General features: G+C 39.7%; 1 protein-coding gene across 1 annotated transcript; it reads right to left on the minus strand.

The window, feature by feature from the left end:
- Window positions 1-1,275: 1,275 nt before the first annotated feature.
- LOC149249401 (uncharacterized) lies at window positions 1,276-2,109 on the minus strand. Its single transcript, XM_089452828.1, has one exon. The coding sequence runs from the start codon at window positions 2,107-2,109 to the stop codon at window positions 1,276-1,278; it is 834 nt and encodes a 277-aa protein (XP_089308954.1).
- Window positions 2,110-17,214: the final 15,105 nt, after the last annotated feature.

The raw sequence follows: 17,214 nt of genomic DNA on the forward strand, positions 1-17,214 counted from the left end.
ACACCGACTGGGCAAGGATTACTCTGCCTCCAAGAGAAAGAAATCTGTACTGCCAGACGGAAATTCTCTTATGGTATTTGTCTAGGATCCAACCCCAGTCCTCCTTTTTGTACCCTGCGGCTTTACACTGAAAGCCCAAGTATTTTAGCCCACGCCCGATAGGATGGGCATTGATTCCAAACAACTCCGACAGCCAATCGATCATCTCCTGAATCGAGCTGTTGTGAAAAAAGGCAGACCTTTCATAATTGATTTTGAGACCTGTTGCTTTTTGAAAATTATCCAAAATGACGAAGAAGCATGCCCAAGTAATCTTGCATAGCATTCTGAATAATATGATATCGTCAACAAACAGGTTGTGAGATATCGAGATTCCTCTGCAAACTTTAAGTGGAAAAGCTCTGGACTCTTCGATAGCTTTATTTATGTGGAGACTAAGAGTATTCATTGCCAGAATGAATAACAGAGGCGATAAGGGGCATCCTTGTCGGAGCCCTCTGGATGCAGAGAAGAAAGGGGAGGGGATTCCATTTATGATCACCGAGAAATTCACCATCTCGACACACGCCATTATCCAGTTTGTCATACCAGAATTAAGGCCGATTTTTACCAATAAGCATCTGAGGAATCCCCAATCTAGGCAATCGTATGCCTTTTGGAGATCAATCTTAAGAATGGCTGCATTCCTTTTCCTTTTCTGTATAGTAAATAGTCCTTCCTGTGTGCTTGCCACAGCATCCTGTATGTTCCTCCCTTTTAGAAATGCATGTTGTTCTGATGAGATATACGTAGATAAGTAATCTTTTATCCTTTCTGCGATTATTTTCGCAATAATTTTATAAGATATGTTGCATAAAGAGATCGGCCAGTAATCCATAAAAGACTCAGCTTCATCTTTCTTTGGGATGAGTGCAATATTGGTGGATGCAACTTTAGAGTTTATACTGCCCGCCATTCTTGAACCCTCTACCATTTTTAGCAAATCACCTTTGAACAGGTCAAAGAAATGGATATAGAACTCTATTGTCCAGCCGTCCGGCCCTGGACATTTATCAGCTTTAAATGATTTCATAATCCCAAGAAGCTCTTCCTCAGAGATTTTTTGGAAGACTTTAACATTTGCTTCTTCATCAAACATCTTCGGGAAAATTTCGATACCCCACAAGATATCTTTAAAGTTGCATACTTCAGACCTTTGAAATTGCTTCCCAAAGAAACTTACTGCCTCATTTGTAATATCATTATGAGAATAAATAAGCTGACCGTTGCCATTTCTTATCTTCCAGATGGTATTTTTTCTCTCCTTGCATTTGCGAACTTATGAAAGAACTTTGTATTTCTATCCCCTTGTTTAATCCAGGTCGCTCTGCTTTTTAGCTGCCAGTAGGATTCCTCTTGTTCCATGATTTTGATTTTCTTTTTTTGCAGCTCCTTTATGAGGCATCTTGAGTCCAATGACAGACTCTGAGAAGCAAAAGCCTTTGATGCCTTATCTAAAGCCTCCTGGATACTTCTTAATTCTTTTCTATTTGATTGCCTTTTCTCATATTGCCAAATTTTCACAATTCTCCTGAGGTGGTCCATTTTGTCCTTAAAGGTCATCAGGAGCGTGGAAGGACTTTTGTTTTTTGAGAGCTCAGACCATGATTTTTTAATGAGATCATTAAATCCCTGATCCTCCAGAAAAGAGCTATTGAACTTGAAAGAGTATCCCTTCCTGAAGTTCCTTTCCATCCAGCCTAGCTTAATTGGTCTATGATCTGAAATGACAATGTTTTCTATTGAAGAAAACGGCATGCCCATACAATCAATCACACTAGCATGAATAAGGAACCTGTCCAATCTCTTTGCCACATATGCTTCATCATTTCTGCCATTTTCCCAAGTCGGCCTCATTTGTGAAGGAGTGACATCCACTAAATTTCTTTTAAGAAATTCATTTTTCAGTTTTTCGGCTATAGGATCCTTTTTCCTATTGCTTCCCCATATCTCATCCATGCTTAAAGTAAGATTTAAGTCACCTGCAATCAATAAATTTTCCAAATCAAAAATTTCAGAGTCCAATATTTTCTCCCAGAAGATCATTCTATCCCTGTAGGGTGCATACATATTGAGAACATTGATGGGAAATTTGTGTCATCTCAATTTTCCATAAATTAAAATCCCTGCCAGACAACTATAAGTTCTCGCCTTGATCCAGGAGGGGTCCTAGAGGACCGCTAGTCCTCCCGAGAGGCCTTTCGCTTCAGTGGCCGAGATATGCCATGAGGGATACATCTTTCTAAAATAAGAAATGGCATCATAGGCATCATGCATTGTCTCCTGTATTAGAATAATTTAGGATTTTCAAAATGAAAAAAAAATTCTAGAGCCAAAAACTTGGGGTCTGCCCCCAATCCTCTAATATTCATGGAGATTGCAAAATTCATTTTGAAAAGGTCCCGGCCTTGCATGCTCTAAGAGGCCTGTCTTCAGTCATGTCTACAATTGGGACATCAACCAGAGAGAGATTACGGATTGGCCGAGGGGTTTGTGGATTGTAAGCTCTCTTAGTTGGAGTGATTTCTTGTTCAGTAGGAAGTCCAAATCGCTGCCTACCGAATTCGTGGGAGATGAGGAAGGCGAGTTAGCTGGAGTGGGCGAAATCATGATTTCTTTTCCTCTGTATGAATAGGGTGATTGGAACCGATTGTCAGGAGCAGATCCATAGAAGGATGAGGAGATGGATTTGGGCAAGGGATCTCGTGGTTCAAAGGAGGTTCCGGGATATGAGGGATAATTTGATAATCATGGTCCGAAGTAGGCTCCAGAGGGGGCATAGATGGCGAAATGGGCTCCGGAATATGTGGGATAACCGGACAATCGTGGTCCGAAGCAGGCTCCAGAGGGGGCATGGACGGAGAAATGGGCTCCAGCAATTGAGGGTTTACAGGCTGACCATGGTCCGAGACCGGTTCCGTAGATGGAGTTGACTCCCTCAATTGGGATGATGATCGGGGTTCCTTCTCTGAAGAATCCAATCGATTATCAGAATCCATACGCACTATATTCCTTTTAGGACGCGAAATTTCAGAATCCCCTTCCGGGGATGAGCTTTTGACGATCTTCGCGGCGTATCTATAATGACCAAGCTGTTTGCGATTAATTGGAAGATGTCTTGGGCAGTTCTTGATTAGATGCCTTGTGCGATGGCAGCCAGAGCACCTAAATGGTATTCCCAAGAAGTCGAGCCTTTGCCTGATTTTTAAGTCTCTCCATTGAATGTCTATGTGAGCCGGAAATCCCCCCTGAAAGGTTTATCTATCAAAATCCAGGCTATCCTTTTGTCTTTTTCCCCTAAAACCCAAGGATCCACATAGACGCACCTTCCAATAGCATTGCCAATTTCCTCTAGCGTTTCCTTTGACCACAGATCTAATGGTAGACCCGGTAGTTTGACCCAGATTAAGTTATCAGAAGGGATGTTGTTCAGTGGATTATATCCCATGTACCACCTGTGAAGGGCCAAAAAACTTCTTTTATAAACCCATTGATGATTTAGGATGATTTCCAGATCAACAAAGTCTAGAAAGTGGAAACAATACCATTCCTTTAAAAGCCTGGAGGTTATCGGCATATAACCAATTAATGGCTTCCATTGCTGTTCCAACCATCGTCTCATTTTCACATTATCTAGCTCTGGGAAATGCCATCTCCCAACTAAAGCTTTAGATTGTAGGCTGTCAATGCGATCTGATAGGTGGCTATTGTTGATGCTAATGGCAGAAGGAGGGGGAATGGTTTTAACAGGTTTGTTATTTCCTTTGAAACGAACTTCTTTCCCTGATTTATGTGTTACATCCATTCCCGGATTTGGAATAACACATTTTTCAAATGGCAGGCCACTTTTTTCATTGTGTGGGACCGAAGGATGAATAAGCATCTCCTCCAGCATGGAGTGCCACTCGGAATCCCCTCTGGCAGATTTTTGAGCCGATTCCGCCTGAATCGCTGCTTGAATCATTGCCTCGAGATCAGAGGTGTCAGACATTATTTAATTTTCCACCTACTTCTTGGATCAAGAGGACTACACCCAGACCTGCACAGATATGATCCAGGATGGACTGACAGAGAGTATTGAATAATACCCAGAGACCCAAAACCCTAAAAAATTGAAATTAAGCTGCAGTACAGATCCGAAAAGCCTCGGGATAGAGTAGCCCTTATATAGGGATTTTGAGGACTTAAATGCTTATCCTTCAGACAGAGTTTCTATAACAGGGGAGGACAGAACTATGACCTGGATACTGACAGACATAAAAAGGAAATGGAGAACGACGGCTAGATTTATTTCCCAAATTCATATGTGGCTCTTCAGTAGATTCGAGACTCCAGGGAAAGTACAAAGTTTCCACAAACCAAAATTCCAGACAGAGCATGATTTTAAAACTTTGTACTTATGAGAGCGGGAATCGGATCCCGGAAAAAAAAAAAAAAAAAAAAAAAAAAAGGCCAGCCCTGAAAACCTCTGAAGATTCAGGCAAAGGGAAAGAGGTCTGGTTGCAGAGGGAGGGCTTTCAGGAAGAATCCCCTGGGCAAAGAAAATAGCAACACACTAATTGGAAAACACACCACCAATGGCAAATCCTAAATCGAAAGTCTGAGCATGGCTTGGAAATAACAAAGAAATTCTTAGGTTTTAGGAACGATGCCCATGACCGTCTCACATCCATTGACATGGGGGTGAAATTATGGTTGATTGAATCCACTCTACTCCCTGTCCATTCTAAACAATCTCATACTACTCAAGAAAAACTAAATCACCAGCTCCATAATTCTTAGTTCGATAAAACGGCTACTGCTTTATAGTTCCTTTACATACCTATTTTTGATAATTAGCAGAAAGATAGTGGATGGCAACAACTCACAGATTAAATATACTCACCTGAGGCCGCCAGCAGGCTGAGCAAAGAGTGTAGGTATGAGTCAACTTGAGTCATTTCCAAAGAAACTGATGCCCGTCCCGCCCCTAAAGGAGATACAGCATAATAATCTTCCACCACTTCGCAGAAATCAACTATTTCCAGCGGAATCTCTGAGAAGGAGACAAAGATTGATATTGATCAAGACTTCTCTAAACTCTGAAATTACTTCCTTACCTATGATACTTTTAGCTAGGCACTTCAGATGCTCAGAAGTGTTGATCCCAGATATTGGGTCCGTGGTATTGGTTTATTATGGTTTTGGACCGTGGTATTGTGGAAGGCCTAAAACTATAAATGAGGAAGGAGATCATTTGGCAAGGCATCATCTGAATTATTATTGAATATCTGATAAAGTGCTAGATCTAGAATACTGGTAATTGGGTTATGGTGCAGATCTGGATGAAGGAGGAACCTTAGCGCAAAGAGAAGGATAAGTTCTATTGATGGATCATAATCTTTAAGCTTGAATGGTAGTATCTTTGTATGATTTTGATCTGTTATTTGTGGCGCTTGCTTGATCTATAAAATTGACAATCTGGCTTATTTATATCTGAAAGAGCGAATTATCCTTTATAGATCTGTACATAGGTTCAGAGAAGCGAAGGCACGTATATACACTGGTTCAGTGAAGGAAAACAACATATACGCAGGTTGTTCCATAAGCAGAAGCGTATGCACGCAGGTTTCAGGCCATTAAAGTAGCGTATATATTTTGAGTTGTGATCTTTCTGCTTCTGTTTATTGCTACAGTGTTTTCGGTTCAGATTTGGTGTGTGGTATTGTTACTGTGATCTGGGTACAGTCGTCAGAGAAGTGTTTATGTTGATTCAGTTTTGATTGGTGAAAAGGTGATTGGTTGATGCAGAAATTCTTGATGTTTGATTGATGTTCATGGATCCAGTCTGAAAATTTATGAAACGTGGTCCCTGAAAGAAAGAGAAGGTTGTAGCCTTATGTAGGACAACACCTACGTACTAGTATCTTGGCTAGTGCAAGAGCTAAGGGGGTTGTAGCTCCCTTCCAGGAGAAGCTGGAAAACGAGAGAGGGTTGTAGCTCTCTGCAGGTTGCAGCCTACGTACTGGTAAAGGACTGCACCAGTACAATTGTAAAAAGAAGTTTTTAATTAAAGAGAAGATAGAGACGAATTGCAGCAGGTGGTTTTCACGCACATTGGGTTTCCACCTTATATCTTGTGTTCTTATGTGCGATTTTCTTTCTGCTCTGTTTTACTGTTTCTGGTTACTGGTTATTTTCTTCTGAAACATAGATTAACAATCAACATCAGAAATATAAAGTAAATTAAAAATTTGCATTATATACACGGGTTTTCTTCTGCATAGTTGCGTATATACGCGGGTTTAATTAACTGAAGTAGCGTATATCATTTGATTTTGAAAAAGGAATATTTGACTTGATAATACTGATTCACCCCCCCTCTCAGTATTATTTCCAACAATTGGTATCAGAGCAGGTTCTTCAGAAGAAGCTTGATTGCTTGAAGAAAGATCTTGCATCATGAGAGACTACAGAGGGAAGCATCAATCAGGCCACCGATTTTTGATGGGACAAACTTCGTTTATTGGAAGGTAAGAGTCACCGCCTATCTTCAATCTCTAGGCACAGAAGTCTGGGATATCATAGATACAGGGTATAATTTTCGATCAGCAACTCCTACAGATCCGGCTGAGAAGAAGAAATATGAAACAAATGCAAAGGCGGTCAATACTCTATTAGGATGCCTATCTCAATCAGAATTTGTCAAGGTAATGCAGTTTAAATCCGCAAAAGAGATATGGGACAAGATTGTTTTGAGCTATGAAGGAGATGATCAGGTAAAACGAGCAAAACTTCAAACCCTCAGGATTCAGTATGAAAATCTCAGGATGTATAATGATGAAAGCGTGGCTAACTATTTTCTTCGTGTAGATGAGATTGTAAATTGTATGAAAAATTTGGGTGAAGAAATAAAAGAGGCTGTTGTGGTTGAAAAAGTTCTAAGATCTTTGTCCCCTAGGTTTGAATCTAAAGTTTCTGCAATAGAAGAAAAAGAGAATCTACAAAACCTTAAAATGTCACAGCTGCACGGAATTCTAACTGCTTATGAAATGAGGAAAGGAGGTCCATCAGACAGGAGAGAAGCTGCCTTCAAGGCTTCAGGCAAAGGAGAGTACTACGAGTCAGGACACGTGTCAGAAGAAGAAGAAGAATCAAATTTTGTCAGAAATCTTCAACGGGGTACTGGACGGTTCTGAGGTAAGTTACCTTTCAAATGCTTTGCTTGTGGAAGATTCGGTCACTATGCTGCCAAATGTCCTCACAAGGATAAGATTGACAAAGGGAAGGAACCTGTTAGATGGAACAAGAAACATAATGCAACTAAGAAAAGTTACTACACTCATGAAGACAGTGATGGCCTATCAAATAGTGACGAAGATGAACGAGGTAATGATTATAAACTTTTAATGGCTTTTGAAGATGATGATTACATGGATGCTATAGATGTGGATGGCTTTTATGAAGAGATTTCTAGACTCAAGACATGTTTAGAAGAAAAGAATGTGATCATTGATACTTTGCAATTTCAACTTGATGAAAAAGAAAAATTTCTTGAGAAGTTAGAATGTGAAATTGTTGGCCTTAGAAAAGAAATTGAGAAAATAAAGGCTCTTAATATTAAGTTTGTTAAAGGATCTGAAACTCTGGATGAGATTATCAATGTACAGCGTTCTCCACTAATCAAGACAGGTCTGGGTTATAATGGAGAAACATCTCAAGCATCCACCTCAAAGAGTTATCTTGATGCAGCAAGGAGGAATGAGCAAAAGCCCAATGGAGCTCATCAAGTAAAGCAGGGATGAATTACATCAAGAACAAACAGAGACTACCAGGTAAAGCAGGGGCAATCCATCTTAAGGGTGAACAAAAGCTACAACCAACCACAGGTAAAAACTTCTCAATTTGCTTCAAGAATGGATGACAATAGAAATTATAATCATTTGGCTGGTAGATTTGATAATCGCAGAAGTTTCTTCAATGGCCAATGTTTCTCTTGCCATAACTTTGGTCACAAAGCAGCTCAATGTGTTGCCTATAAGACAATCATGACTAGAGAAGCTCAAAAACAAAGAAGTATGACTGGGATTACGAAAAGGACCTATAACAATTTTTCAGCCCTTGAAAATGAAATTGAGTGTTCTATTTGTAATAACTTCGTTCATGAAGATTCTGAATGCAGGAGCAGGTTTTGGCAGACAAAGGAACAAGCCTCAAGCACCCGAACATGGAGAATAAAGGAACCACAACCAGAAAGATGTGGGATAGCTTTTTATGCAGAAGGACAGGAAAATCCATGGTACATCGACAGCGGATGTTCGAAGCATATGACAGGTGATAAAGAAAAACTTGAAGCATATACTGCTTTAGAAAAGGGAAAGAAAGTTTCTTTTGGAAATGATACCCCTGCAGCCATAAAAAGACAAGGCACTGCTCAGTTGAAAGAAAAGGTCAAAGCTGGAAATGTTTTGTATGTTGATGGCTTGAAGCATAATCTACTGAGTGTCAGTCAGATTTGCGATCAAGGAACCGAGGTAATATTTCTATCAAATGGATGTAGTGTTCATGATCTTGATACAGGAAAAACAGTGATCAAAGGTAGAAGAACTCCAAATAATCTATACATATTTGAAGAAGGACAACAACAATGTTATTTGAGCAAGGATGATGAACATTGGTTATGGCACCGGAGGTTGGGTCATCTAAGCGTTTCACAAATAAGGAAAGCATGCAAATACCAGGCAGTTCGTGGTCTTCCAGATATCAAAATTCCAGATACACCATATGCAAATCATGTCAGTTTGGTAAGCAAACCGGAATTAACTTCCCTGAGAAGGAAGGATCATCCAGCAGGCCTCTTGAACTAGTCCATACAGATGTATGTGGTCCATTTAGGACAAGGTCACCTCGAGGAGAAGAATACTTTATATTATTCATTGACGACTTCTCCAGGATGGTTTGGTTGGGATTTATGAAACACAAGGACGAAGCATTCGAAAAATTCAAATCTTTCAAAGCCTTGGCTGAAAACGAATCAGATCACAAAATTAAGTGCCTCAGGTCTGACAGAGGTGGGGAGTTTACCTCAAATGAATTTTTCGATTTCTGTGAAGAACATGGAATAAGAAGGGAATTCTCTATAGCTAGGACTCCTCAACAAAATGGAGTGGTGGAAAGAATGAATAGAACGGTTCAACAAATGGTTCGTGCTATGCTTGATGAGTCTGGAACTCCCGCAACCTTCTAGGGTGAACCTGCATTTGCTGCGTTGGTTATTCTCAACAAAACAAATGTCCAAGTGAATAACACTCAAACTCCTCATGAGCTCTGGTATGGTGAGACTCCTTCGGTAAAGCATTTCAAAATTTTTGGAAGCAAATGCTACATTAAGAATAATGATGAACAGCTTGGCAAATTTGAACCTAGAGCAGATGAAGGCATTCTCCTTGGTTACTCTCCCCAAAACAAAGCATATAATTGTTACAATAAAAGACTTGGAAGAATTGTTGATAGCATTGATGTAGTGGTTGATGAAAAAGGATACATTCCTAGGCAAGTAAATTATGAAAATATCGAAGATGATGAAGATTACTCTCCAAATTAGACTGATGATGAAGAAGAACCTCAAGAGGCACCAGAGGAACAGATAAGGATAGAAGAGAAGACTCCATCCAGGTATGTTCAGAAGAATCATCCAGAATCTCAAATTTTGGGGCAGAAAGAGGCAGGTGTACAAACAAGAAGAACAATCGCAGAAGCCTCAAGCTATTTGGCATTGCTCTCCTCCATTGAGCCACAAAATGTAAAAGAGGCATGCAAAGATGAATGCTGGGTCAAGGCAATGGATGAAGAACTTGATCAGATCGAAAAGAACAACACTTGGGAGTTGGTTCCTAGACCAAAAGATAAGAATGGCATAGGGACAAAATGGATCTTTAAAAATAAGTTGAATGAAAATGGAGAAGTAATCAGAAATAAGGCCAGACTTGTGTGTAAAGGGTATGCTCAACAAGAAGGAATAGACTTTGAAGAAACTTTTTCTCCCGTTGCTAGACTTGAGGCCATCTGAATGTTCCTTGCTCTCTCAAGCTTTCAGAAGTTCAAAGTATTTCAAATGGATGTGAAATCAACCTTTCTAAATGGAGACTTAGAAGAAGAAGTGTACATTGAGCAACCAGATGGTTTCATCCTTGGGAATGATCCAAATCTTGTATGCAGACTAAAAAAGGCTCTCTATGGTCTTAAACAAGCTCCAAGGGCTTGGTACTACCGTTTGGACAAATATCTTCATCAACAAGGTTTTTCAAAAGGATCAGCAGATAGCAATCTTTATATAAAAATTGAAAATGACAAATTGCTAATACTTGTTGTGTATGTAGATGATATTATCTTTGGCAACAATGAAGAAGCTATGAGTCAAAGCTTTGCCTTGGTGATGCAAAAAGAATTCGAAATGTCTTTGCTTGGAGAACTGACATACTTTCTTGGATTGCAAATCCAACAAAATGAAGGCGGTATCTTCTTGTCTCAAACCAAGTACCTCAAGCAGATTCTGAAGAAGTATGGCATGGAAGATTCGAAACCAGTATGTACTCCTATGGTTACAGGATGCAGTCTCAGTGCAAATGATGAATCAGCAGCAGTACATCAACCAACCTATAGATCTATGATTGGAAGTCTACTTTATTTGACAGGTACCTGACCAGACATCATGCATGCAGTGGGAATAGTTGGAAGATTTCAGGAAAATCCAAAGGAAACTCATCTTCAGGCAGTGAAGAGAATTTTCAAGTATCTTCAAGGAACTCAAAACTATGGCTTATGGTATCCTAGAGATACAGATCTCACACTTCATGCTTATACAGATGCAGATTGGGCCGGAAGCGTGGATGATAGGAAGAGCACAAGTGGTGGTGCATTCTTTATGGGTTCCAGATTAGTATCTTGGTTCAGCAAGAAATAGAGTTCGATTGCTTTATCTACAGCTGAAGTGGAATATGTGGCTGTTGCATCTTGTTGCACTCAACTTCTTTGGATGATGCAAACCTTGCAAGACTTTCAAATCACTTGTACACCACCTATATCCATCTTATGTGATAATACAAGTGCAATCAACATTTCAAAGAACCCAGTCATGCATTCAAAGACCAAGCACATACCGATCAAGTATCACTTTCTTCGGGAACAAGTGTTGGAACAAAAGGTCAAATTGGAGTATGTTCTTTCTAAGGAACAAGTTGTTGATATTCTCACCAAACCACTACCCAGGGAGACATTTGAATACCTCAGACAAAAGTTGGGAGTAGTTGATGCATCATCTTGCTGTTAAAACTTGTCTGTTTCAGAGAAAAATAGGTGTACGCGAGTTGCCTGAGGAGGATCCGCGTACATACGCCGGTTTGTGCAGAGACAGTCACGTATATGGAGGTTTGATGGATATCAGTAGGGACAGGCTCTGGTTGAAGATATTCTGATATGGGTCTAACAGAGACCAATCCGGCACAGGTTCAGGGGGAGAAGATAATCTTCTAATAATGCATTATTGGAATTATCTTAGAAGCTTTTGGTTCTAGATCATAGCTGTTTTTGGTTTCAGATGGATCAAAGGCAGAGGGAGAACATAAGGAAATCTTGGTTGTTGATCTGAATGGTGATTGACAGATGCTGCTGCTATCAATGACTTTCATAAGTCTTGTTCTAGATATTTCGTCTCTATGTCATGCATCTCTTTTGTGGTATCTCGTTTATGGTGTCAAGGTCATGTAAAGGCCTATTTTGGTTTCCCCACTATGCTTGGGATGAACATGTAATGAACCTGGTTGTCATATGTAAATTTCTGATGTATCCCCACTTGATTGGGTGATGGATGTATGTATTGAGTCTTTTGGTGATAGGAAGGTCTTTCATGATGTATATGTCTTGGTTCTTCGTGAAGAACATCTTTTGCAGATCTTGCCTACAGTCAGGGGGAGCATGGTCAGCACAGCAAGGCAGAATTTTCAGCATGTACTTAGGGGAGCACAACCCTTTGCCCTTGATGTCAAAGGTGGAGAATGACTTTGAGGATTTTGGGCTGCCATCAAGTCCAAAGGGGGAGATTGTTGGCATTATGGCACAAGATTGGAGCTATGGCACAGGTGTTGTCCTTGATGGAAACTCTCTTTGGTAACAGATCTCAGTTCAGAGTTTCAGAATGAAGGAAAAGTCATATACGCAGGTTCATCTAGACGAAGACGCGTATATACGCGGGTTATATGTTTCAAAGGCGCGTATGCGTATACACGCACTTTCATGCAAGGAAAAGCGCGTATATGTTGGAGAACTTATCTTTGGTATGTGGTAGTTAGTCCTTGGTATTTGAACCTATGGTTTTGGACCATGGTACCTTGTCAGGAGTGTTGATCCCAGGTATTGGGTCCATGGTATTGGTTTATTATGGTTTTGGACCGTGGTATTGTGGAAGGCCTAAAACTATAAATGAGGAAGGAGATCATTTGGCAAGGCATCATCTGAATTATTATTGAATATCTGATAAAGTGCTAGATCTGGAATACTGGTAATTGGGTTATGGTGCAGATCTGGATGAAGGAGGAACCTTAGCGCAAAGAGAAGGATAAGTTCTATTGATGGATCATAATCTTTAAGCTTGAATGATAGTATCTTTGTATGACTTTGATCTGTTATTTGTGGCGCTTGCTTGATCTATAAAACTGATAATCTGGGTTATTTATATCTGAAAGATCGAATTATCCTTTACAGATCTGTACGTAGGTTCAGAGAAGTGAAGGCACGTATATACACTGGTTCAATGAAGGAAAACAACGTATACACAGGTTGTTCCATACGCAGAAGCATATGCACGCAGGTTTCAGGCCATTAAAGTAGTGTATATATTTTGAGTTGTGATCTTGCTGCTTCTGTTTATTGCTGCAGTGTTCTGGGTTCAGATTTGGTGTGTGGTACTGTTACTGTGATCTAGGTACAGTCATCAGAGAAGTGTTTATGTTGATTCAGTTTTGATTGGTGAAAAGGTGATTGGTTGATGCAGAAATTCTTGATGTTTGATTGATGTTCATGGATCCAGTCTGAAAGTTTATGAAATGTGGTCCCTAAAAGAAAGAGAAGGTTGTAGCCTTATGTAGGCCAGCACCTACGTACTAGTATCTTGGCTAGTGCAAGAGCTAAGGGGGTTGTAGCTCCCTTCCAGGAGAAGCTGGAAAACGAGAGAGGGTTGTAGCTCTCTGCAGGTTGCAGCCTGCGTACTGGTAAAGGACTGCACCAGTACAATTGTAAAAAGAAGTTTCTAATTAAAGAGAAGATAGAGACGAATTGCAGCAAGTGGTTTTCACCCACATTGGGTTTCCACCTTATATCTTGTGTTCTTGTGTGCGATTGTCTTTCTGCTCTGTTTTACTGTTTCTGGTTACTGGTTATTTGCTTCTGAAACACAGATTAACAATCAACATCAGAAAGATAAAGTAAATTAAAAGTTTGCATTATATACGCGGGTTTTCTTCTACATAATTGCATATATACGCGGGTTTAAATAACTGAAGTAGCGAATATCATTTGATTTTGAAAAAGGAATATTTTACTTTATAATACTGATTCACCCCCCCTCTCAGTATTATTTCCAACACGTCTGTCAAGAGAACTCTGCTACATGTTAGGCTAACTGATTTTCCACACAACGTTTCAGGTTTTGATTCACTGTTTCTATAACACCTGAGGCTCCATGAAAGAAGGATTGTGGTTATTAAATTCAGTTTTATGATTTACTGCATTTATTTTCTTTTGCGTTATGACAATCATTGCGGCTGGAAAGATAGATAACGAGTTGTTACCTAATTTATGATTGAGTAGGAATTGAGAAATGTTAATAAAAATAAACTGTTTGATACAATTAAAAGAGACAGTTAACAAGAAACAATGACACCCCTGTCCTGGAAAGGGAAATATAGAGGGGGAAAGAGGGAAAATTGGGGGCTATCCTAGAGCTGGGAAAATAAGAGAGCAGTGGGAAGTTTCTCATTAACAGTCGAATCAAGTGCAGTACTTGAGGTTGGAAAGTGTCCTGAGGCCCAAGGCACCAACTGTAATTGGATATAATCTAGTGCAAAATAGCGAAAGTGCTCGGGGGAGAGCCTGGACCTAATCGCCAGGCTCGTGGCTGGGAGGGGAGACTTTTCAGATATCTTTGGTATTTTACGATAAGTTAATCAGATAAGTATCATAACTTTTGTTTAAGTAATGGTAATAATAAATGAATGGAGTAAATACTTCTTAGAGCAACAAAATAGTTCATTACAGGATCATAGTACATATATTTAAAACAGTAATAGAATAAGTGTAATAGAAAGAGTACTTTCATAACAAGATCAAACCATTACAATGCCCACACAAAAACCGAAAGGAATTTGAGATTCAAGAACAATAGAAACTATAAAATAAAGCTGTAAAGCTAATAAAACTTGAAAAGGATAAGCAAAACAAAACAAAACAAAAAGGATAAGCAGACTACTGCCTTTCCAGTAACAACCAAAACAAACTTATCTCCTAGTGTTCCATTGGGCATAGAGTTTATTTGCATAGAAAACAAAAACTAAAAAAACCTATTACAATATTAAGGCCTTAAAGCCTCATATGAAGTAAAGTTTCAAAAACCTCCCATTGACTGGGCCATCAAAATCACCTTCCCCCTCCAAATTGTGCAGAATGAAAGTGTTGTTCATATGAACTTGAGCAATGACAAATTGTCCCATCCATAAGGCATCAAATTTACCATGGTTTCCCTTCTTTTCCTTCAATGCATCCCATTTGAGAACCCAGTCACCAACTTGAAAACTGTCCATTTTTTCCTTTCCATCAAAGGTTTCTTTGATCTTCTTTTGATGAATTCTTGACTTCTCAACTAGTTGTTCTCTGATCTGCTGTAATTCAACCAAGTTACTCATTCTCCTCGCCATGTCGTTCTCTTCATCATGTTCTTCTTGCAAGAGTTTGGCCACAGGAAGAATCAGCTAGATAAGAAAAACAACATCAGCACCATAAACTAGCTTAAATGGAGAATTTCCTATGGACTTCTTGTTGGTAACTCTGTCAGCCCACAGTGCAAATTTCAACTTGGAATCCTAGTTCTTTTTGTTGTCCTCCAGCAGTTTTTTGATTATCCTTACAAGACTCTTGTTAGATGATTCTGCCAAGCCATTTCCTTGAGGATAATAGGAGGCAGAATGCACCAATTGAATGTCCATGGATTCACACATGTCCACCAATTCTTCTGCCCTGAAAGCTGCTACATTATCGGTGACTAGTTTGGTTGGACAACCAAATATATTGAAATATTCTCATTCAAGAACTTTATGATAACCTAATGATTAGCATTTTTAGTGGGTATAGCCTCAATCTATTTGGTGAAATAATCAGTGGCTAACAAGATCCATTTGTGATGGCCACTGGAATGTGGATTGATCTCGCCTATGAAGTCCAAGCCCCACTACTGGAAGGGGCCATTGGCATGTACTGGCTTCAAGGGAAGAGATTTTAGTTGTTGTCTTCCTGCAAACCTCTGAGATTTGGCACAAGACTTCACAAAAGAAAACACATCAGAGAACAGAGTAGGCCAATAATTCCCAGCTCTTAGGATCTTGTGGGCTGTGGTTTTCCAATAATGATGCCCTACATAGATGCTAGAATGGAACTGGTACATGACTTCCACAGATTGTCCTTTGTCTAGACATCTCAAGAGGATCCCTGATGGGTCTTTCCAATAAAGTAGGTTTTTAGTAATGCAGAATTTGGCTGATCTAAGCTTAACGGCCCGGGCTTGACTTGAGCTATTCCCTGGAGGGACTTCTAGCTTCTTTAAAAAATGAACTGCATTGGAATACCATTCATAGGTGGCTAGATTTTCAGCCAAAGACTAATTCTGCTCTTGCTCTTCTGCTGCTCCCTCTGTTTGCTCACCACCTGAATTTGAACCTATGCAATTGATGCCTAACAAACTGCAATTTTCCTCAGCCATAAGCTTAGCCAGGCCCTGGCCTTGGACAAGCTTGGTGGGCTTCACCTCTATGTTGAACTCTATGAATTTTTCAATCCATTTAGCTCCCTTTCCATCAATTTCTAGTTGAGTTAGGACATCTTTTACTAAGGCTGAAGGTACATACGCAACCACTTCGGAATGCAGAATATAAATTCTGAATGCCTTTAAAGATTTTATGAGAGCATAATCTTGTTTTTCAAGAAGGTCATACCTTAGTTCAGCCTCCCTCAGATTTTTGCTTAAAAAGGCGACAGGGTGCTCTATACCTTCATCATTTTTCTGCAATAGAACTGCTGCAAGTGTATCATAAGAGGCAAAAGAGAAGATATAAAACTCCCTGGTATAATTTGGACTGATTAGAGTGGGAGCTTCCATGATAGCTTGTTTGATGGCTTCAAAAGAGCTTCTTGCACCATCTGTCCATTTTATTTATGATCCTTTCTTCAGCATGGGAGTGATGTGCTTCACTAGCTTTGCAAAGTTTTGAATAAACCTCCTAACAAAGTTAATCTTACCCAGGAAATATTGAATGTCCCTTTTTGACCTTGGGATGGACAATGTCTGAATTGCTTGAACTCTTGCTGGATCGATCTTCACACCTTCAGTAGAAACAATATGTCCCAAAAGTTTTCCTTCTTCTAGAGAAAACTGTGACTTCTTTGGGTTCACAGAAATTCCAAAATGTCTACACTTTAGAAAAAGCTTCTTCAAATGCTGCAAATGATCCTTGTGACTGCTGGAAAAGACTGTTATGTCGTCAAGGTAAATAAGGACAAACTTGTTCTTCTCTCCCACAAAGGCTATGTCCATGGCCCTCTGAAAAGTAGCCCCAGCATTCATCAGTCCCAAAGGCATCTTGGAGTACATGAAAGTGCCCCAAGGAGTAGTGAAGGCAGTCTTTTACTGATCTTCTGGATGTACAAAAATTTGATTGTAACCTGAAAATCCATCTAAGAAAGACATGACTCTAGCCCCTAAAACTTTTTGCAGCAAGTGTTCCATCTTAGGCAAGGGGTAGTTGTCCTTTTTAGATCATTTGTTTAGATTCCTGAAGTCAACACAAAGCCTAATTTCTACATTCTTATTTCTTACTACCACAAGGTTAGCTATCCACTTTGAATACCTTAGGGGAACTATGATCTTGGCATCCA

Source organism: Pinus tabuliformis, chromosome 7 (assembly GCF_031772625.1).
Source record: "Pinus tabuliformis cultivar Carrire ecotype Pingquan chromosome 7, CPIR1, whole genome shotgun sequence".
Taxonomy (NCBI): Eukaryota; Viridiplantae; Streptophyta; class Pinopsida; order Pinales; family Pinaceae; genus Pinus; species Pinus tabuliformis.